The sequence below is a fragment of the Megalops cyprinoides genome, chromosome 8 (genome assembly GCF_013368585.1).
Source record: "Megalops cyprinoides isolate fMegCyp1 chromosome 8, fMegCyp1.pri, whole genome shotgun sequence".
NCBI classification, from domain to species: domain Eukaryota; kingdom Metazoa; phylum Chordata; class Actinopteri; order Elopiformes; family Megalopidae; genus Megalops; species Megalops cyprinoides.
The window spans coordinates 33,673,693-33,696,589 of NC_050590.1; the positions used below are offsets into that span (position 1 = coordinate 33,673,693).

General features: G+C 44.4%; 2 protein-coding genes across 2 annotated transcripts; one reads left to right on the top strand and one right to left on the bottom strand.

Moving 5' to 3' along the window:
- Positions 1 to 2,265: 2,265 nt before the first annotated feature.
- commd9 (COMM domain containing 9) lies at positions 2,266 to 4,568 on the top strand. The gene is made up of 6 exons (XM_036535040.1): positions 2,266 to 2,337; positions 3,070 to 3,195; positions 3,336 to 3,475; positions 3,930 to 3,964; positions 4,124 to 4,227; positions 4,331 to 4,568. The coding sequence occupies exons 1-6, from the start codon at positions 2,287 to 2,289 to the stop codon at positions 4,466 to 4,468; spliced, it is 594 nt and encodes a 197-aa protein (XP_036390933.1). The 5' UTR covers positions 2,266 to 2,286; the 3' UTR covers positions 4,469 to 4,568.
- Positions 4,569 to 5,007: 439 nt separating this feature from the next.
- On the bottom strand, positions 5,008 to 22,495 carry LOC118781899 (L-fucose kinase). Its single transcript, XM_036535039.1, has 24 exons — positions 22,450 to 22,495; positions 21,938 to 22,073; positions 21,446 to 21,597; positions 21,286 to 21,336; positions 20,894 to 21,019; positions 20,403 to 20,475; positions 19,036 to 19,133; positions 18,772 to 18,852; positions 18,368 to 18,487; positions 17,731 to 17,902; positions 17,527 to 17,633; positions 17,307 to 17,408; positions 17,034 to 17,207; positions 14,153 to 14,226; positions 12,031 to 12,407; positions 11,003 to 11,219; positions 10,121 to 10,287; positions 9,236 to 9,463; positions 7,581 to 7,724; positions 6,979 to 7,098; positions 6,287 to 6,474; positions 5,826 to 5,925; positions 5,507 to 5,730; positions 5,008 to 5,378 (listed from the first exon to the last, which is right to left on the bottom strand). Exons 2-24 carry the CDS (start codon positions 22,017 to 22,019, stop codon positions 5,298 to 5,300), a joined length of 3,258 nt encoding a protein of 1,085 aa, XP_036390932.1. The 5' UTR covers positions 22,020 to 22,073; positions 22,450 to 22,495; the 3' UTR covers positions 5,008 to 5,297.
- Positions 22,496 to 22,897: the final 402 nt, after the last annotated feature.

Here is a 22,897-nt window from a genome sequence, read left to right on the forward strand (position 1 = left end):
CATCACAAGTTGGTGTAGAATTAGTAACACTGAATCAGTGCACCACACTCATTAAAATAAGATTAAAGACTAACACTCATTTACAGGTGCTGACTCTACATTGTGACTGTATCAGAGATGCTGTTTGTTCCTCAAAATGCAAATCACCACACTAGCGTGGTACTGTTCTAGACTGGATGCAGAACTAAATTACCTTTTGCTATATGTGGATTTGTTCCTGTTTTGGGTTCTCTGAATGCCAACCCAAAGTTCATACCTGCAACAGACATGTCAATATAGACAACCAGAAATGACTGCAGTTTTATGGCAGCCACAATGTTGTCAACAATCACACGATTATATATGCTTACAAATGAATAATAATAAATGATGAAATTAAACATGGTGTTACTGATCTCTTGAATAGCAAGCTTGGTTTCATAAACTGTAGTCAAACATTTGTGTGACAATGCCTAAGTGTGTAAACGTGTGGCTGATCGTTAGACAGGTAGGGATGGGATAGATAGTAACAACAGAGTGATCATGTGACCACGTGGCCCTGAGACGGGCATGATTTATATTCGCACCAACAAGCTGGTACCTATACACAGGTAACAGGTCACAAATGGGAGGAAGAACTTGAGTTCTCCATGAAACATGCAATACCTCTCCTTTCACAGAGTTGAGTGACATGCTGGGTGGAGGATATATGGATTAAAAGAAATAATTACCTAAAAATCTCAAGAGTTCATTTGCAAAAACCGATAAACGCCATCCTTTAAAAAAGCGAACTGACTGTCATGAGCTATTCTTAAAACACAGCACATTCTGAACCCTAAATACGTTTTGTCACAAAAGCCGTTATTGCCCGTTGTCAAGGAATTACAAGCTCACGTTTTACAGCCGAAACCGTCAAACGCCAGTGCTGTTCTTCAACGAAACCCGATAAATTCAGCGAATCGGCGTGGAGTATTCAGGTCAGGTGACGCAACATGGCTGCGTCTCTGTTCAGTCGGAGATGTGCTGTTTGAAAGGGACTTTCGGTGTAACTTTGGCTCAAAGTCATCTTCAAAGATGGATAATTTTGACGAAACTGAAGAGTCCGTGATGTTATCTCCTTCGGGGCGTAAAAACGAGAGGAAAGCTGAAACTTATTCACGTAACATAGCGATAAAAACGTGTTACAGCAGTCAGGGAATAGTTCCCTCCATCGCTTGCAAACACAACTCAGAAAAGTTTGTCAGGCGTCTGCACTGTCTACCGAGGAGTTGACCAAGATAAACCGAGTGTTTTATTCCACATAGTTGCACTATGGAATACTGTTGTTTTTCCAGGTTAGCGCAGTTCCCAAATAATTGATTGTAAACAAAAACTGTTTCAGACTTTAGGCTCAATGAGTCAGTTCTGCAATGAGCTTGTCTGGCCACCACTGTGTTAGCTCTTTAAAAACAGGACATTCATTGGCTGTTTTTGTTGCAATTTTGAGCACTTTACCTACTTGAAACATGAAACATGAAATGTGGCGTTATCTGCTTTTTCCAAAAAATGACTGTTGGAGTTATCTGCTTAATTGCAAAAAACAAACTTTAAATTAAAAAAAATCTTCAATAAAGTTTAATTTTGTAAGTTACAAAACTTAAATATACTTACATAAACTTACAATACTTACTGTATTTTGTTGTGTTATTTTTACTTAATCAAAACCACCCAACTGCAGTTTGATTGATATTGCCTGGAATGCACACACAACAATACACACACACACACTATATATATATATATATATATTACCCTGCGATGTCTTTTCTGCAATACTTCCTATCAGTACACACATTCCATGACACAGACTTGAATAAGAACATGGTTTGGTTTTGCAGCATCATCACTACTTCACCTGCCATAACTTACCACATTCAGAAACACCACCACTTCTCTAACTACAACTACAGCATAGTTCTATTAATACTCTATTAATTAATACTCTATTAATACGCAGTTCTATTAATTCTCTGTGTGAGCAGTGGCATTAGAGTTGAAAGTGCTTTTGACATGAAGCCTCCAAACCACTAAAGATACATTACGTTTACTGTGATTGGAGTAAAATTATATTTCTGCAGTGGAAAAAGCATTGTGTGTGTACATGCTCGACATCTGTGCCTCTAAAAGCGATTTCACTCGTTATGTATGCTCCAAAGCGGATACATTTTCAGAAATCTCAGTAAAAATGTCCAAGTTGGTTGGACCACATTTCCTAGAAAGCTCTGATCATGTCACATGACATTGACGCTTCGTGTCACATGAGCCAAAATGGCTACGATAGCGGAGGAGCATTTTGCTTCTTTACAACTGCTTTTAAAGGTAGCTACCTCATTTCTGTTTAATTGTTTCCAAATGAATTGATTTGCAATGCACATACTTGAAACAACTGTATATTGGTTAATTGGATCATATGTTTTATGTATGTTAAAATGTGTGTTATGTGGCGAGTTAGCTAGTTACGCTGCTACATCATTAGAATCGTTAGATATATCTAAATTAAGTTCAGTTACCTTCTTCACACAAGCTGAACACTTTTAGGAATCTGAGAAAATTAATGGACGAGTTTAAATCAAACTCGGTAAAATGACTGCCTTTGGAGCAAGGAGGAAAGTAGCTCGGAAAATTTGCTACAAAAGTATATTAGGGTTGTTCGATAGCTGGCTAATACCACCCCGCTGAGGGTGGCCGAGGGATGTGTTCTTTGTCGAGTGCAATTTCTAGTCGTATGCTTACATTTTTTGATGCATCGAGTGCAGATTCCATCTATTTTAAAGGCATTCTGGATACACGCCAGTTTGTGAAGTAGGTCTACAGAGTTGACAAGAGTGGCCAATTGCAACGGCTTTAAAATCTCGAGTTGAGCGGACGAGACCTTATCTATACTGTATATTATAAGGGGAAAATATGTTTCTAATCCTGCAGAGATTATATATTCTGAACATGAGATTTAAACTAATACTTTTGCTGATGTAGCTGGCCCTGTAAAAAGTGGTCTGAAACTGCAAACTGCTGTTCTGACCCCTGTTCTACCCTATGCCCCTGTTCTGGCAGGCTCCATCCAAGGATGCAGTGCGGCAGCTCTGTCAGGACAGTTTCCCATCTGGAGCTCCTGAATCACTGCAGCTATCAGAGAATGCGGCAGGAATCCTGTGTGTGTCTGTCAGTGAAGCCCAGCAGGTGAGCATGCTGGGAAGGCAAGTTCCTCCAGCTGCATTACCTCAGGCTAATTATACTTTGAGGTTCTGTGTGTAGGTTTAATAAGCATCATTGCTGTGGTAAACATGCCCTTGCTTCCTCTTCCTCTGTCTCTCACCCAGCTGCTCAGGGCTCTGCACACACTCTCTCATCATGTGCTGTTCTACAGTCTGAGTGCTCCAGAGCAGATCCTTGCCCTCTTCCCACACTCCTTTCACCCCAGCCTCAAAAACCTCATCACCAAGATCTTGCTGGAGCAAAGGTACAATTCTGCCCATGACTGCACAACCCCGTCCACAGCTGCACAGTACTGCACATAGCCTCACTTAGATACAATACTTACAATACTCACAGCTTCACTCATGTACAATACAGCCAAGCTTCAACTGGGTACATTATTGCCCACAGCTGAACTCCTGTGTAATACCACAGTATAGCTCTTGGATGCATTCTGGTAAAGTCCTGCTGACTACTATGCTCTGCTCACAGGTGCCATCCTATTCGCAGCACTCAGAAATCCTCACTTTACTCAGCTCCAGTCAGACTCAAGTAAAGATTTATGCTATGTAAGCAGGCAGTGCTTGTATCCCACACTATCTGCATACATGTGGAAAGATGTTGTTTTAAAATAGCTTAAAAGCACAAAATGACCACTTTTACAAATCTTTCAGCCTCAGTCCTCTTGCATATATTGAAACCATCTTGTATTTCCTTAGCCCAACATGGAGAAGTGAAGCTCTAACCAATCAAGGTAAGATCTCCCTACTGCTGTCTGTGATAATCTGTGTATGTGACCAGTCAGGCAACAATGCACTAGCTTGTCTGAGCAAGTGTGGAGGTATTAGTGCGATAGTGTCACGCTGACATGTCTGTGTGTGTGTGTGTGTGTGCACATTGTGTGTCCCTGTAGTCTCACTACCCCAGCTGGTGGAGATGGACTGGAGGGTGGACATTAAGACGGCCTCGGACTCCATGAGCCGCATGGCTGTGCCCACCTGCCTGGTGAACATGAAGGTATGCCCCATCCGGGATGCCTCCCTGCCCTCTCTTGTTGTCATGCGATAGTGCCTGACACTCTACATGTGACCTCTGACCTCCCATACCTTGTGCACTGCAGGTGCAGGACCCCCTGGCCCTAGGGGGTGGGGACTCCATCTCCTCAGTGACGGTAGAGCTGAGCCGAGAGACTCTGGACACCATGCTGGACGGGTTGGGGCGTATCCGGGACCAGCTGTCTGTGGTGGCCGGGAAGTAGCATAATGCAGGAGCCCCACAGGCATGGCAGAGACTTACACACAGAAACACACATGCATTCACATGTGCTCAAACAGAGACATTAACACACAGACACATGTACACTCATATGCACTCACACACAGACATAAATATGCATGGACTTACACACAGATGCACATATAGACACACATGCAGATACACACTCATGTACACACATTTCAAAGGACGGCTTGTACTTGACGTGACACACACTAGAATGAGTGCTGTTTGTGTCACGTCCATTCCTGAGAGAAGAGAATGACACAGGCCTGGCTGCACACACTGATTGCAGCGATTTCCAACTAAAATAGGGGTGCACAGATGAAATAATTACTAAAATAATTTTGTAATGTTTTTTGTTTGTATGTGTTCTGTAAAGCTTGGAAAAATAAAAACAATGTTCAAGTTCTTCAGTTGTGAGTACATTCAAGTATGTGTGAATGTGTTTGTTTTGTAGTTCTGAACATATAATGGAAGAGGAATGCAAGCTCCATGATGGTTTGTTTAGAGCATGATTTATTGTATCAAAAGTAAAGTTTTGGCTCAGGTACACAAGAAAGTGCCCACACAGCACAAGCAGACAGTGGGCCATTGTAAACACCCTTCATCAATACTGACATGGCAAGGCAGTAAGAGTCACCAGGAATCAACACCCAGAGTGCAAAGGACAGAGGAAATGACCAGTGTGTTGTGGCCTTTTTAGAGCCTACCTAGTACTAAAAGAAGAGAAAAATTAAAGACATCCCATCATTGCCGGAAATGAACTGATGGTTTCTGCAAGTAATTTGGAGGGGCATGGCTGTCCTTGTCTATGTGTCCCGCAGGGGCTCTGTCAATGCAATTCCCAGCATATCGATTTCCACTGAGTGAACACTGAAGTCACCGAGGCCCTGCAGTGCAAATGCAGATATGTCATCTTTCAGTGTGCAGTGATGAGACTGTCCATATCTTGTACTTGTCCTCTTTTGACCCTTTCACCTGTGTGCTGTTAAAGATCTGTTTCTCTCCCCATACTAACCTGTGTGCTGTTGAGGACCTGTCTCACTTTCTCTTCTTGCAGGGGCTCTCGCGTCAGCAGGAACAGGAAGCCGCCTCCCCCCGCCCCTGCTAGGCTCTGCCCCAGGGTCAGAGGTCTCAGGGCATTCATCATGGTTCGCACAGCTCCTGGCTCGCACCCTGGTGCCATCACCTTCTTCTGCTGCCAGTAGCGGTCCAGGCATTCACCCAGCGTGGAGAGAGCACCTGACAGCAAGAGAGCATGCAGAGTTTCAGAGGAGAGGATCAGAGGTCACTCCCTGTGCTGTCAACTCCACTGCCTCTCTATTGGCCACTCTTACCCTCTCTGCAAGCACAGGCACACTCCTCTGCATTCCTCACCAGCTGCTCTGTGTTCTCCACAATGGAAGGCAGGCGACTGTACCAGCTGCGTACCACGTCCTGTGCCAGGGGTGCACCAGAGTTAAGTACACTCAACGGTATATAATTGTCTTACCAGGGAGAGGAGACTTAGAGAGTAGAATGCAGATGTGTGGCGAGTGTAGTATAGTATAGACAGGAAGTACTTGGCGTATTGCAGTATAGACAGGAAGTGTTCAGCGTGTTCAGTGCTTCACAGTAGAGAAAGAAAATGTTCAGTTTATTGCAGTAAAGACTTTAAGTCTTAGTTACAACACAGTACAAACTTTCAGTGCTCCCTGTCTTACAATAAAAGAAGGAAGTGCTCAGTATATTACACACACAAAGTGTCTAGTTTATCATTACAGGAAGTGCCCCGTGGGCTGAGAACCCCTGAGCTGACCTGCAGTAGATTGCGAGCCAGACGTGTCTTTCCTGTGTAGACGAGCAGGAGGCGCTGCTGCAGCAATGACAGGAAGTCCTCCGTGAGTTCCAGTCTCTCCACATCCACCTTGAGGGGCAAGCTGGCCCTGGAGTGTGCCAGCTTCACTCCTCCCACCAGCCCTCCCACCTGGTCCTGCCAGCCACCACCTGGACAGTGGGATATAGAAAAGAGGAAGATGAAAAAGACACATTCTGTCAACAGGTAGTTCTTCATTTTCTCTCAGCAGCTCACTGCTGCGTACAATGTAATATTGTGGTCCTTGTCTGGTTTTGCATTTTAACATTCCATCTTCAAGTGTTTGTGTATCAGTGGTCATGTAACATCCAATATTCCATTTACATTTATTCATTTGGCAGACTTTTTTATCCAAAGCGAATTACAAAAGAGGTACAACACAACACAAGCAAAAAAACCATACAGAGTCAACAATATTAGAAGCACTGCATGACAAAGTTCCAAAGGCTGGCTAAGCAAGGTACAAACTAGCAGGTAAAGATAACGAGTGTGTTAAACCTTATCTATGTATTAACATATATAGATAAGTTTCTCTTGCTTTATTACATGTGCCATTGCCCACCATTCACACTCCAGTGCCATACTTATACACATTAAACACATTTTACATTCTTTGGCCCTGATTTTTCACACACCTGTGGTCAGGGTTTGCTCCAGGTGCAGCACTGCGTGGATGAGGGAGTCTGTGTCAAAGGTGCGTCCTGTGCACCTGTAGACTGCTGCCAGCACTGCCCCTGCCAAGATGCTACTGGTGCCTGAAACACAGGGGAGAATGGAGAAAGGTGTGGGGAAGGAGTCCCATCAAGCACTTACACCTCCTGTCCACACCCCTTCACAACATTTTCATAACTCCACCTGCTGACCACATTATCACCGTACCCTCCTGTCCCCTCTCTTACCCCTTAGTCTCCCTTTGAATTGCCTCATGCTCCTGTCTTACCCCCAACCGCCTACTGTTAACTTTTTTTTTTCCCTTTTTAGTCCTAAACCACCCCCCACCCCTGACCTTGTAACCTTTCTTTTCTTACCCGTCCCTCCCAAATTCTTATACCTAACCCCTCCCCCATTACCTCCTTGACATCTCTATATCTAGTCAGGTTTAAATGTATCTTTAATCTCATTCCTGACCCCAGATCAGTATCAGTGAGTTTTACATCACAGCTGTGGTAAGGATTGGGACTGCGCCAGCTTATCTTGGCTCAGCTGCGGAGGGTAGAAAGGACCTAGGGCCTCATACCAAGCCCAGAGCCATGGGGCAACAGTGACCAGCTATGGAGCTCCAGCCCCCCACCCCAGCACTGCAGCAGCTGCTCTTCCAGGGGCTGCTGGGAAGGGAGGGTCACCAGACCGCTGCAGACACACACAGCCTTCAGCAAGGCACCTGGGATACAAATACACAGAGGAAGGACATTATTACCCCCTTTCCACCAATGCTAGTTCTGGGCTGGTGCTAGTGCCAGTTTGGAGTTGCTTCAACTTGCAAACCTTCTAAGAACAGGTATGCTTTTCCACAGGCTCACTGTATACGTCTGTATACGTCTCCACTTTCCCGCTAGCGCCAAGCTAGCAGTGGTGGCTAGTGAGCTGGAAACAGGGGAAGCCCAAACACTACCTTTAAATCTATCATTACTTTCATCCTGTTCCCCTTGATCCTCCTTGATTAACAATAAAACAAATAATTCACAGAATAGTCAACACCAATCGCGTAAATAGAGTAAATGATTATGTTCGCGAAACACGGCAGATTGTCTGTAGTTTGTGTGCTTGCGAAAGCTACAACGTGAGATTAATTAACAAGGATGGCATTTATCGATTTAAATTAACGTTAAATGCTCATGACACATCACAGCTTTTGTGAGGTCTGTGTTCTAAACGTTATTGTTCATTGCACTCAACCTACCCTAAAAGTTTATTCTCAGTAATTTAAATTGATTTAACTAAATTTAGCTCCATTCTGTAATTTGAATTTTGTAACACAAGAAAGCTATAATGTGACACATTTAAAACAAAGCTTTGGGATTACTTGCCACTTAATTATTCAAATTGCCATCCTTGTTAATTAAACAATGTCATGCTGTAGCTTTCACAATAGCACACAAATTTCAGACAATCTGCGGTGTTCCGCGACCACAGCGTTTCGCTAGCTTGCAGCCACCACTGCAAGCTAGCGGGAACAAACAAAAATAAAAACAAGAGAACAGTGCTTTAAAAAACAAACTTGTCCACTACACTTTATACACTGTTAGCCTTTTGTGAAGCCAAATGTTAAGTGACATTGGTAGGTGAGTCAATGGCAATGTTAGAAAGTAGCATGCTAACGTTAGCTACTGTTACCAAGGTTACGGTAGCTGGCTAGCTAGCTGTTGGTCAGTTAACATTACCCAAGCAAGCATAGCTACTACTTTCTCACATCAATGATATGAACGTCGAAAGTAACATTGATGTGAGAAATTAGTAGCTCGCTAAACAGCTAAAAAAGTACATAGCTGTCTGGCAACAAGGCGAAACGTTTGAAAAATAAAACTGGTTTTTCTTCTTCTTCTCTTTAGATGCTACACTAGCTCTGTTTTTTTAAAAATGGCAGTCACAAAGTTTTAGTTGGACTTATTGGTCACCATAATCCCGCCCCCAGCCCCTGACATAGCGGTTCTTTGTTCTAGACCAGCAAAGAGTTGGTGCCGCTCTCGAACCAGTTTTCCTGGCTGAGAACCAGTTCTTTGGCTGTCGAAACACGAAGGACTGGTTCGGGATTAGGCACTGGCTCCGAACCGACCCTCAAACTGCCTTGGTGGAAAAGGGGCATATGACACACACCTACACAGACACAAGCAGCACAGGCAGACACACGGTGTGTGGTTGTGTGTATGTATGTCAGTGTCATCTGTATGTCACCTGGAGCGTGTGGTTGGCAGTGGTCCTCCAGATCCTTCAGTGTCCTGCACACGATCTCGGTGGCAACCCTGCTGCCCCGCCCCCCACTGGAGCTGACCAATAAGAGATGGGGCTCTTTGATGCGACGTGCTCTGGCACCAATGGGCCGTCTCCCATCCACCTTCACAGCCACGTTCACCACTGCCCCCCCGCGCTCAAATGCGATTGGAGGGGTGTCACTCCAGCCACCTGAAGTAGGGAGACAAGTGGAAATGCAAATACTAGTGCAAACAGAGACTCAAAACTAAAGCAAAGAATGGATTCAAGATGCCTCTGGGACTGACCCTGCATAGGTTACAATTTCATAAGAAACCTCCCTCTCAAACCCTGCTCTGTTCTACAGCTGTGGCTGGAGTTTGCACTTTAATTCTGGTACAAATTGCATCAACATTTAAATATCATTTACTTTCCTTTGTCTATTTTATGGATGTGTTCAAACATATCTACATACTATTAAAGATTTGACATTACCGCCTGTTAACTCTGTTGTTGACACCATGCAGCTCTCCCTCAGCAATGACAAAACTCCTGCAGCTATACAATATTATTAAGATTATGCTCTATACAGTACATGAGTCCTATGGATGACATGCCTACTCAGTCCCGCCATTCCAAACTTTTCCTTGTTAATAATTATGTATCCTTTATTTAGGCATTATTACCATACAATAATAGAAAGTTAAAGACTGTCAAAACAGTAATTACATAACTCAATCATGGGGATGACACTTGACAACTGCAGTCAATCATGAACAACATCACAACCTTCTTAACACAGGTTGCTTTGGATATCTACACCTCTGTTTGTCAGCAGGGGCCTTAGATGACCCAGAGATAAAGTCTCACCTGATAGGTCCAGTCTAGCAGGACACTCCACTTCCTGCCACTCCCCAATGGGCGGCACCTCACCCTGGCCAATGGAGACAAAGCGCTGTGCTGACATCACAGCCTGGCGCAGCAGCACCTGCCCTGCCCCCTCATAGTGCCTTGCTGCACGTACTAGTAGATCTGGCCTGTAAAGGGCAATCACAAGACATGTGGTACTTACATCTAAATCACATGCTGCCACACAAGTTTTTTTCTTAATTCTGAATATTATTGTGTATGTGGAAACTAGTGATCATGACACTGCACACAATGTAAGACCACAGTGGTTTCAGTGTACAGAAGGTCATCTTTTCAGATGTTGCTGACACAAAATAAGGGAAAGAGGAATGATTTACAATGTACAGGGGAAGCAGTGGGAAAATCATGGAACATAAGCAACTGTAACTCTTTGCCTTTGGCCAAGGCAGCTCTATTTGCTTTCTTTTTTGCCTGTGAGTGCTGTTGAACTCAAAGACAATGTGTAGCAGAGCTGAAGTGATAAGCTTGTGTGAGTAAAAAGCATAAAAAGCCTTAGGTAGCAGGTAGCAGGTAGCCGAGCGGTTTCAGCAGCTACGTCACTCCCCCGAGACCTGGCTAAGTAGCATTGTTGCCGACAGGCTAACGGCAATTTGCCTTTAGCTCAACTGGCAATGACACTGGCTTTAAGGGGTTGGCAGTGAGCAGTGAGAACTTCGGTTCGAAACTCGCTCGCTCGCCGACCCACACCCGTTATAAATGCACTGTAAGGTAGTACACCATCTGCCTGAAGACAACAGTGCCAAACTACTTCAGTTCACACAGCTTGCTTCCCATGTAATCTCTGTGCCGATTCCTTCCTCTGTCTTCCCCTGCCTGCCTTACCTGCTCAACCAGTTTTGTCTCTCTGCAGCCAGGGCCTGGATGCCCCCTGACAAATCTCCGCCTTCCAGGAGAGCAAAGGCAGGTCCCCATGCAGGGTTTGCGGCAGGCCCACTTCTCAGTCCCCCTTTACCCTCTCCGGCTAGACAGCCAAGCACATCTGCTATGCAGGCAAGACAGCGGGCAGCTATGCCGAGGTCCTCATTGCTGCTCGCTGCAACTGGCAGAGAGAGGAAGAGGTCATTGTTTCTGCATCCCAAAAGGGAAGGATGCATCCCTCTGAGGAAGCATTTCAGGCATCTGCCATTTTGTTCTTCTTTGGGGGACATGATAGGAATTTAAAGCAAACCGACTTACAAATGATGACTTGTGTGAAATATCAGTCTTGTTAGTTGTTTACAAGGTTAGCAAAATTTGTTTCCTTATCTTTGGCTTATGCTATGCTCGGTTATGTTACAACTCTAGACAGCCTGCTAAATTGGTATCAGCCTAGCTGTTCACAAGTCCCACAATGTACCAGGAGAGTGAACGCTGAACGGAATACAGGTGTATCTTTCAGACATTCTCTGAGTGACTTAGAGGCAGCAGGACTTTGGGCTGTGAAATGAGGGGACTTTCTCATCATATCCATCCCCACCCTGGCGGAACGAAGGCAAATTGTCCCATTGCTGCGGGCTCCCAGTCACCCTTGAGGGACGGCCGGACGGGGCTTGAACCTCGGCATTAGCACTTAGCCTGCGCTCAGAAGAAATCATGTGGGAGCTGCTGACCTGACCTCTAAGCATGTCCCAAATATTTTCTCATTTTAGATGGTTACCTATTTAGTACTGCCTTGGTAGAATGCAGCTAGAAAGAATGAAGGCAGAGGGAAAAATCCTTTTATTTGGGACACAGCCTCTTACTTTCTGAAGGGCAAAATAACACTGATAGACAAGGACAGAGTCTATTTAAACAGCAGCTTGTTAACTATTCAACAATGAACAAAACCTGTGGCCACTTATCTTATTGTCCATGGATATGCACCTCCTTACCAGAATCCAGTGTTTGCAGCAGTGCCCCCTGCTGGCCCCCAAGGACTGCAGCCCTGATGCTGGGTAGGAGGCTGAGGTCTGTGCATCCCCTCAGTGTATCAGAGACCCTTCTCCGTGCAGCGTGAAAGAACAACTCCTCCCTCCAGTACAGCTCCCCCTGCTGGTCAGTGCAGGACAGCACTTCCCTCAAGGACAGCCTCCATGCTGCCCTCCACTGTTCCACGGCCCCAGTCCTGGTTTTGTCTCCACCCAGCAGCCACTGCACCCCCTCCAGTCCAACTGCGCCCCTCCTGGGGTCAAACACCGGGAACAAACGGGCATCCAGGAGGCATGGGGGGGCTTGGCTTTCAGTCCCCCCTCCCCACAATTCCTCTGGCCTGGGAAAGAGAGGAATCCAAAGTTCTCCTGGAACAATGATCCATATATATGTTTGATATTGTACATATAGATATATGACACATTCACCTACCCACTATATCCTGTTAAGCGAATATCAGGCTAGAACAGGGTTCGGCAACCTTTACTATCTAAAGAGCCATTTTTGGCCAGAAAGAAAAAAAAATCTGTCTGGAGCCGCAAAAAAATGCAGGTAGCCTACCACAGCGTATCAGTCTAAATTAGCCTATCAACATTGCTAAAAGGTCTAAATGAGCATTCATTCATATATTTTACCACAAGGTAGCTGCGGTAGGCTATTTATGATTATTTGGTATTTTAACTTTACATTTCCTATATTTACAGACATTGCGGCGCATGAGCATTAGCTGGTGGCAGAAAGCCACCAGGCAGTAGCCTAACCAGTACCAACAAAAAATCGACCATTCTCGACTGTGTGTTTTATTGTGTTATCGTGTAATCTTACATGTTATCATTTTTACATGATCTATCAGATGTATATTAAATAATACCTGTCTACAGTAACAATTCTGTGCGCCTACAATTAAAAAAAATTGTAAAGGTAACGTGTCCGATTCGGGGAAGACCATATGATTGTATGGGGACTCTGCAGGCTAGTAATGTTACCTAGAGTTAGCAGCTAGGTAGCAGTTTAGCCACATATCAACGGATCCCCAGTAGCCTAATAGTAATAGCGAAGAGTTGTGCTTTCAGATGTAATATTACGAAATCCCAATGTGAAATTTTATGTTTTATCTAAGGCACTTACATAATCAATAAGTTAATTTACCTCGAAACTAGCCAAGACGGTCGGTGACTGTTAAGTGCTGGCTGACACACGCATTCGGTCAGCTATCTTTATGGGGGAAAACCCGCGTTAAAATAAATCTCTAAAGTTACTCATGTGATCATGTTGGTGAGAATATATTTGGTAGTATGTGACTGCTACAATGCAAATATATATATATCGACATTATATAAACATGGTAAAGTTATTTAATAACACTGAGAAAGTCGTGAATTTTGCATGTTAAGTCTACGGGAGCCAAAGCCACTTTCTACCACCAGCCCCCTGTGTGACGACACGGAAGTATTGGTCTATTGTGCCAGACTTCAGGAAACACCAAAAGCATACGGTTGTTGTTCTTTGTTTACCGTAGTGTGTGTTCGTGTGTTCATGTGTTATTCGTTGTTCTCGAAACGAATATCACGCAATAAATTTTGAACACTGGATAATGTAAGGATGACTTTAGGCCTACAACAATGACAGCAAAATGTTTTTTTTTAAATGTTATTCACTTCCATATTTTTTGACAAAGCTACGGAACCACTAGAGAGGGGCTGGGGAGCCGCGGGTTGCCGACCCCTGGGCTAGAATATCATAATTCCAGGGTTCCTTATTATATTTCTGTAGTATGAGTTATCAATACAAGAGTAGTCACTATACGAGTAGTCTTTGTTTTGTCATTCTATACAATGTGTTTAACAACTGAAACTACTTTTTCAAAGTATGATAAAACATAATTGTTACATGATGCAAGGTTATCATATAGGATCTGAAAACATTAAAGCCTGATATCTCTAACAAAATTTCTACAGATTGAACATTTTAATTCCAACCTCCAAAATATCACCAAGGTTTCTATGGTGGTTGTTAATTTTAAAATGTCTGATATAAGTGTCTGTTTCCCTGTGTCTAACTACAACAGATTAGGTAAAGGCCCACTGTATTCCTGTGCGGCTGTAGAAATCCTTCCACTGGCGATTCAGGAATGAGGCAGCAGCATCGTTTGGAGGAACCTATGGAAAGGCAGGGGATATACAGAAGGGTGACTGAAGCAGGGAAGGAGATGAATTTAGACCTAACTCACTGAGGAAAGGGCAATGGAAGCAGAAGGATCAGAGAGGAACGGTACATCCCTTTTCCACTGTAGAGCTGGAACCAGGCTGGCTCATTATACCCATTTTCCACTGTAGAGCTGGAACTAGGCTGGCAGAAGCTGGAGTAAAACCTGTCTGACCCACTACAGCACAATTACTCTTCCACTGTACCACCCACAACCAGAGCAGTAGCACATAATGGCACACTAAATGCTGGAATCTACCCTGAAGGGGTGACTGCCTTGGTATTGTTTGCAGTCTGAGACACAGGTTTACCACTAAAAAACAAAACAGCAAATTACTTCTGTTACACCACCAGTGATTTTGACCTGCCCATCTCCTTTCTATGTTTATCAGCATTGAGCCAGGACCGGTCACGCCACTGCATTGACAGCATCATGGAAAACCACCCAGAAACTGAGCTAAGGGAACCAGCCTTATTCCACCTCTGATGCAGAAAATAATTAGTATAAGTCACTAGGGGTGTGAAAAAATATCTATTAATATTAAAAATATCTACTAATCGTTTTTAAAAATTCGTCCGATTCGATATCGATCGGTAAAACTTATGGATCGATCTTTAGTCGATCCATAAGTTCCACAGGAGTCCTGCGTAAAGCCTTAGGTAGCGGGTAGCAGGTAGCCGAGCGGTTGCAGCAGCTACGTCACTCCCCCTGAGACCTGGTTAAGTAGCGTTATTGCCGACAGGCTAACGGCAATTTGCTGAATTGCCAACGACGCTGGCCGTAAGGGGTTGGCAGCGAGCAGCGAGAACCTCAGTTCGAAACTCGCTCGCTCGCCGACCTACGTAACATTTAATACACAACGCAGCAAGATACCACCCCTTACAAACGCACAGAGGAAAACTTGTTACATCAGTTTTTTTAAAAAAATTAAAAAAAAATGCGACCTCTCAGTGTTCACCATGGCTAACCCTACGGTCACACGGACGACACGGGAGGGAGACAAAGCGACCGGCTGCAATTCATTTCCAATGAGAGTTGACGATTTACAGCGACAAGAGACAAGCGGGTGGTGGGGCTAAAATGGACTAGACTCGAGGTCTGGTTTATGCAAATACTGAGCGATGCGACACGGCGAAGGCAGCGTGACACGCGTTGCTGAAACAAATGATGCAACATTTTGGTTCCAGTAAAACATGGAGGAGACGCTTATCGTGGCAGTGTCGGGTTTCCTCATACTCTACAATTTGTCTCTTGATACATACAGAGATATAGCCTAAATAAAAAACATGCATGGAGAAGGATGTCCGAAATTGTGGAAATGCCTGGTATACATATTCATATATAGCCTATGTGCACTGCAGTCACAGCTTTTTAGTTTTAACTTTAATACAGTGCTCAACCACTACCTAGCTACCTAACTAGCTAGCTAGCTAAACTGAACCGCAACACTTGCTAACGAATGCAATGTAATTTAGCGCAATTATAGAGAAACGTAGTTGTTCATGTTCTTTAGCTAGTTGTTCATATTAGGCTAGCAAGAAAACGTTCACAATAGCAAAGTTGCTACTGGCAGTCAGCTATGTTTTGTCAGTCACTGTAGCTACCTTACAAACCAGCTTTCCCTGAGCTAACTAATGCAAACGCATTGCTGCTTCGTGTCATTTATATAGGCAATGATACACGTTGGTTTTGTTTTTAAGGAACTATACCCATGTGTTCCTCATATAAAAAGATTTTGGTATACAGCCATGCGTCGCTTAACGTCCACGATACGTTCTGTGAAATAGGACGTTATGTCATTTGGACGTTGTGCGAACACCATACTATATACTTAGCAAACCTATATGGAATAGACACGGGATTGGATGCTGCTGCTTACGAGTCAAAGCATACTGTTATATGGTAAACTTTTTAATTGTAAGAATGCAAAGTTCACATTAATACAACGATAGAAAGTACGGTTGGCTAGCCTACAGTTAATACATAAGACATTTGCATAGGCGTTTATTATGACTATCAAGACATATGTATTATACGGTATACTATGTACTGTACCATTATACGCCTGGCAGCGCAATCGCTTTATTTCCATGAGACATGAGATACACGTGTTGCATGGGGGAAGCGTTGCCTTCACTATGTCCAGTTACGTCTGCTACATCCCGTTCTGCGATCGGAATTTTTAAACTTTATTATAACCTTATGGGACTACAGACGTATATGCCAACAGACGTTGTCTGAATGGACGTTAAGCAGCGCATGACTGTACAAGCCTTTGGCCTTTTCTTTAGTGATGTTCGCAATTTGTTTCCAGTGTGTGACGGAGTGTTGTCACTACGGTTTAGTATGTGCTCTGTCTGCCATACCAACAAGCCTGGCTCTTTGGTGTCGTGGTCGAAGCTGCAGTCTGGTACCCCGTAGACGCGGGTTCGAGGCCGGGTAGGGTGACTGCTCTCGCCCTTTGCTACACAGTGACTCTGCATTTGGAAATTTGTGTTCCCTTTCCAACCCTTTCCATCTCTCCAAATATGGAAAGCTGCTATAGTATTTCGTATGTCATTCCCATCGAATCAAATTGGATTGAATCGAATCGTTACCTTGTGAATCGGCATTGGCATCTGTGCCAATACCCAGCCCTATTAGTCACCCACAGTGGTTCAGCCTTACAAGGCTGTCGACTTAGTGTATGCTATGAGTATACTGAATGAAAATAATGGGTGTCAACAGACAAGCAGGAGGAGACAAGAACACAGTCAATACCTCCAGGTCATCGTGTCCACCCAGTACAGTGAAAACAGTTAGTTTCAGCTCCCCCAGCTGCACATGGTGTCCCTGGATGATGATGTCATTGAGCAGTACCAGCTGTGGGGAATGGGGTGATGCCATCAGGTTGAGCCCTGACAGTAAACAACCAGGCAGCACACACAGTGGGCCCTGCAGGAGTGGAGGTCAAAGCTCACATATTACAGAATACAGGCAACATGAACAAAATCATACAGTAAAAGAACAGTGGGAGGCAATAATCTCACAAACCTGCAGGTGGCAATGTTGGACTACTGCTCCAGGCGAAATGCTGACCTCTCCCTCCAGCACACTGTTTATCACCCTGCTACCTTCACACACACTTTGTCCATTCTGGGAAAGACAGACAGAGAGAGAAAGGGAGAGAGGGATTGAAAGGGAGAGAATTATTCAAACTCAGCTCATCAGCAATTCATGTAATGACAAACCGATTGTTGGAGGAATAACTGACCTGTACATGTGACAGTGTCTCTCTCTCACATCCCCTCTCTGTGAGACGCCTAATGTGTTCATGCCCTGACAGAGTCATATAGTCATAGAAGCTGTCTGGAACATAAACTGTGGGAACACACACAAGGTTTATGAATACCAGTGTTGACCCATAAGGAGTAATACTGTGCTGATGTCAACAGAACCATTAGGGGAAGTCCAGCACCCATGGAGAGAGGGGTCCCTCGCAGTGTCTTCCATAGCACTGCCCTTGCGCTCCTCACTGCTGCCCCTTGTGGTCCATCCAGGGGGGCACATCCCTGCCTCTCTTCATTGATAAATTGGGCCTTGCTCACATCAGAACACAGGCACTTCAACACATCCAGGAAGAGAGAGATCTGCAGGGATGGGGCAGAGAAAGGCAAAAAGTGATACATGTTTTGACATAAATGTAAAGTATATATCAGGAAGACAGCAGAAGCACAGAAAAACAGGAATGTTTCCGTATTTCCTTTCACCACATCACACTTTAGTTGGTAAAAGTCATCTGACTGACACAGTGGCATATTAGGTCCTTATATTACCTGACCTCATTATCTGTACATCTTTCACTCTTTCAGCCACAGCAAATGACTTGTGGAGAAGTGAGGGAAAAACATCCATATACAATTTGTTGTTACTTTAAAAAGGTTGCTAAGAAAATTTGGCCTCAAAAAATCCAACATCTCTGAGTGACTTTACAAAGGAGTGACTGACAGGAGTGTGAGAACAATTTTAAACAAGGAAGTAAGAGAATGAGAGAGAGAAAGAGAGAAAAGGGGGTAGGTGAAAAGATACATGTAAGAGAAGGAGCACAGACAGACCTGAAGGGAAGGGGCACCAGAGTCCATGCCCAGGTAGGTGCAGCCATCCAGTGGGGGAGATACATGCATTTGCAGCAGGCGCTCTGACACTCCCCTGCAGAAAAACACAGGTCCAGACACCTGCAGAAAAGGTAGAAACAACAGCTTTTTCAATTACCCAATTACTGACTGCTGCAGTTCACTGGCTGTATTTTTAAATGGCCAGCAGTGTCAACATGTATGAAAAACACCTCCGTGTTAAATTCATATGGGACGAAGACGGTAAAGGACAGATGATCACAATGGATGATGGAATAGGAGGCAACATGTTGAATCATTGATGTCTGAATCATTCAAAGATTCAGAAACTTACAATAAATCCCAGCCTGTGTTATGTCTGACCCATTAGAAAAGCACATACTCACCAGTGGGACCTTCCCATCAGGCTGTACAGCTTGGCGGATCCTCTCCTCTGGTCCCCTGTAGATGATGTCATGCACTTGGCCCTGAGGGAAAACACAGACCAATGTGGCATCACCTGCTTTGAAACTGCTGTTCAGAGTGACCAAACGAGCTTGCACACCTGTTACACTGAGCAATGGTTTATAATTTTAATTTCTTTTTAACAGTTCCTCTAAAACCTCCTGCCCAGTTCTGTGGAATACTACATGTCCCAGCATATCACCCACCTCATCATCAGTGAGGTACACCCCATGGTTGGTGGCATAGGAGATGCTGCCAGGTAGAGACAGCACTCGCACTCCAGAGAAACCCTCCCAGGACATCACTTGGGAAGGAGAGTGGGAAGGAGACAAACTGTATCAATGTACATGTTCACATCTTGGTGCTTGGATATACTGGCGCAGAGGAACCACAAGTTTATTTCTTATCTCCTGTCAAAGAATCATTGGTCCTCCTGTTACGTTAGACTGAGCTGTGTAATTTGTCATGTGATGCTTCATCTGGAGTGCTGTATTAAACAAAACAAGAAAAGTGCATTTCCTGAAAAAAATGCAGAGTGTGATTGCGACCCAGGAGCAAAAACATGCTAATGTATAGGAGACAATCGTTAGGATTGTGGCTAAGCGGTTGCTAGGGTGTTGCTAGGTGGTTGCCAGGGCATTACTAGGTGGTTGCTAGGCTGTTGCTAGGTGGTTGCTAAGGTATATAAGGTGGTTGCTATGGTGTTGCTAGGTGGTTGCTAGGGCGCTGCTAGATGGTTACTAAGGTATATGAGGTGGCTGCTAGGGCGTTGTTGGGTGGTTGCCAGGGTGTTGCTAAGTGGTTGCTGGGTGGTTGCCAGGGTGTTGCTAACTGGCTGCTAGGGTAAACAATATGGTTGCTGGGCCTTGCTGGGTGGTTGTGAGGGTGTTGCTAGGGTAAACAATATGGTTGCTGGGCCTTGCTGGGTGGTTGTGAGGGTGTTGCTAGGGTAAACAATATGGTTGCTAGGGACACACCCACCTTTGGTGAGTGTTGAGTCACATGACCCAGAGCAGCATATCAGGTCCTGTGGCTATTGGCCAAATGGTGACCGAGTGGTAAGACTTTGAAAAATGAACTGAAGTGAACGGGAGGATGGAGGGATGAGTGAATGACAAAAAGACAAGTGCGGGTCAAGACGGTCTCGGATGAGCATTGGGTGATTTGTCCTGAGACAACATGTGAGGTATGGTGGCTATGGGGTGAAAAGTGACCGAGTGGGAAGGCCATGAAGTGTGAGGGGGGTGATTTTGAAAATCAATGGGAGTCTATGGGAGAAAAGGGAGGAAAAAACGACAAAAACCAGAGAACGAGTGTGGGTACGGCTTAGCTGTATACAAGCAACCCGATCGGGGTCAGACCAGACGGGTTACAGTTGGTTTGGGGTCGATATCTCGAAAACTGTGGGAGGAGAAGCAGTCCAAAATTTGGTGGAATAAGAAGAAGAATAAAACTATCAGATAACAATAGTGTGCTTGCACTGCTTTGCATCGCAATCACACTAATAAAACTATCGGATAAAAATAGTGTGCTTGCTTCATAATCACACTAATGCATTGCAATGTGATCTCACCAGGGGCAATGGATAATCTGAGAATCATATCAGTGCTGCACACCCACACCCCTGGAGGGGAGCCAGGGCAAACCTGCAGAAATGGAACAAACAGACAAGTGCATGACATGACTAATTGTTAGGAACTGAAGCTAACTGTCAGGAGCATGACTATGTGTGTGAGTGTACATACAGAAGTATTTCAAGTGCCTCTGAACTGGAGTAAGCTCTGTGTATATTGTTCATGCAATTGATGCAGTGGCAGTGGGTGTATATGTGTATTTCCCTGGCCTAGAATCAGCTTTATCCACACAGTAGTACTGAGAGTGCAAGTGAATCTCCTCAACGTGGGATCAGCTTTGTGTGTGTGCTGTTCATGCAGTGATAGCGAGAGTTCAGCTTTGTGTATGTTAATGTGTTCAGAATGAGAGTACAGGTGTGTCTCTCTGACCTGGGGTCAGTTCTGTGCATACTGTTCATGCAATGACAGTGTGCAGGTGTGCTTGTCTGACCTGGTGTGTGAGACAGTCCAGCAGCAAGTCCAAGCAGCAAACAGGCCCCTCAACTGGCCCCAGGGGCCCCTGACTGGGCAGCCAGCAGAAGGCCCTTCCACAGCCATCCCAGGGGAAATCCCGACCCTGGAGAGGAAGGAATGGGAGGTAGTGAGGGAGAGGTAGAGCGGGGTTAAAAAGTATGTATGTCCTGACACACAAAGACACAACACTTCCCTAGAATGATTCTGTCATCCTCATCCCAGTCCTCTTCTCTGATTTTACCTCTTCTTTGTTCCCTATCTCTCTTTTCCTGGTCCCCCTGCTCTCTATCATGACATCTCCCTCTCCTTTTGTCACACCCTCTCCCACTACCCCCCCCCCCCCCATCATTCCCTCATTCTTTTGCTCACTGTGTGCAGGATGAGGATATAAGCATCTTCCAACACGTCCGCAGTCACCACCTAGGGAAAGAGCATACCTTCAGCGAATTGCACCTTAAGTGTGTCAAGGAAAGTATGTCTCACTTTTTGTCACATCACAAACTTGTTCATGTCACTTTCAGCTACTTACTGTGTGTCCTGCCCTGGCACTCAGGTGCTCTGCCACCACCAGTAAGGCATTGAGAGTCGCGCCGCCACTGCCCAGGCGCTCCTGTGGATCCGCTACAGTGAGCAGCAGTGCCCCCTTGGGGAGACTCCCACGCTGCTGCCGAATCTCTAGTTCTGAGAGAAACAGGCTCAAAGGTTAGTTTAAAATAAGTAGAAATAAAATAAAAAAGAGCTAGGCCTACGCAGTTATATGTAGGTATGGCAGTGTGCCAGCTGCCACCCACTAACTTGTAACATGTGCATTACTAGAGCCAAGACATGTTACCTTGGATACAACTGCAAGGGTATCTTAAACAATTATCAAATTATTCGCTTTTTCTTGAAAATTACTTGAAACCTGATGCTCCACACTACAAAACAAAGCAAGTCTAAAGTCGAACTTTGCACTTTAGTTAGCTAATATAGAGACCAAACAAATGGTAGCTATTTCGATTAAATATGGGACGTTTCTTACCTCTCTGAAAGGCATACACGCCATCCTTATTATGGCAAGTCAAGACGATCACTGTCCAATCGAGCGCCCCTTGGCGGACCATGACTGAAGATGCACCGACTGCCAACCAACGTTAGGATACGCACGGACACACACCCTGAATCGAAAGGGACATATCCTTTCTCAAACGCAAGAGTAGCAGCGTCTGGGTACTAAGAGAGGATAAAAACGCCATTCAAACGCAATGTGCATCACATTTTCCAAGCCCAAGACAAACCGGTGAGATATATATATCGAAAATGACAAAAACTTCGAGTTATTGCAAGTAGCTACTTAGTTATCACGACTGGGAAGCTACACAGCTAGCTGGTTGACACCATAAGAAATTCAGAAGTGAAAACAAACAAATCACAGTAAAAACGAACCTTTCAAAAAATCACGATTTAAGAACACACGAGACGACCGCTTATATGTAAGGAGCTTCAACATCACTGTGAATAAATCATTCTTTTTTGAGTTTATCGCTTACATACCCTTGGACGGCTGCGAGTATGATCAACTTCCGGACTGGAATCGCCGATGTACTACCAGGATAGGCATTGTGGGAATTGTAGTGTTTAAACATCAATATACTTTATTGGAATACAAATTTTCAGTTTGTTGCTTAAGAAAAACAGCACGTCGTTGGGCAAAGATCGTTTTACATTAAACTAAATTGCTGTCATTTAGCAGCAACGATCATTGATATTATCGGAGTTCCACTGTTTTCCAGGGAGTCCTAGACTTTCTCCAAATTGGCTCTGGGTTTTGTTTTGTTTTTCGATTCTCGTACAAAATTCACTGTGTTACATGTTCAGCGCTTTGTGACAATTTAAACTGTAAATGTGCCATAACAAATAAAATTAAATTGACTGGATGTGACAAAGAGACAAAGAGACATTTGTTTTCACCAATTAACCATTTTATTTTTATTGAAAACAT

Excerpts from the sequence above, each read along its gene's own strand:
- commd9 (XM_036535040.1), top strand. The coding sequence starts at position 2,287 with ATGGCTACGATAGCGGAGGAGCATTTTGCTTCTTTACAACTGCTTTTA. Across the intron at positions 3,965-4,123 it reads TGAAGCTCTAACCAATCAAG|TCTCACTACCCCAGCTGGTG; the intron begins GTAAGATCTCCC and ends GTGTCCCTGTAG. Across the intron at positions 4,228-4,330 it reads CCTGCCTGGTGAACATGAAG|GTGCAGGACCCCCTGGCCCT; the intron begins GTATGCCCCATC and ends TGTGCACTGCAG.
- LOC118781899 (XM_036535039.1), bottom strand. The coding sequence starts at position 22,019 with ATGGTCCGCCAAGGGGCGCTCGATTGGACAGTGATCGTCTTGACTTGC. Across the intron at positions 21,337-21,445 it reads GTGCCAGGGCAGGACACACA|GTGGTGACTGCGGACGTGTT; the intron begins GTAAGTAGCTGA and ends CTCTTTCCCTAG. Across the intron at positions 14,227-17,033 it reads GTGGACACGATGACCTGGAG|GTTCCTCCAAACGATGCTGC; the intron begins GTATTGACTGTG and ends GCCTTTCCATAG.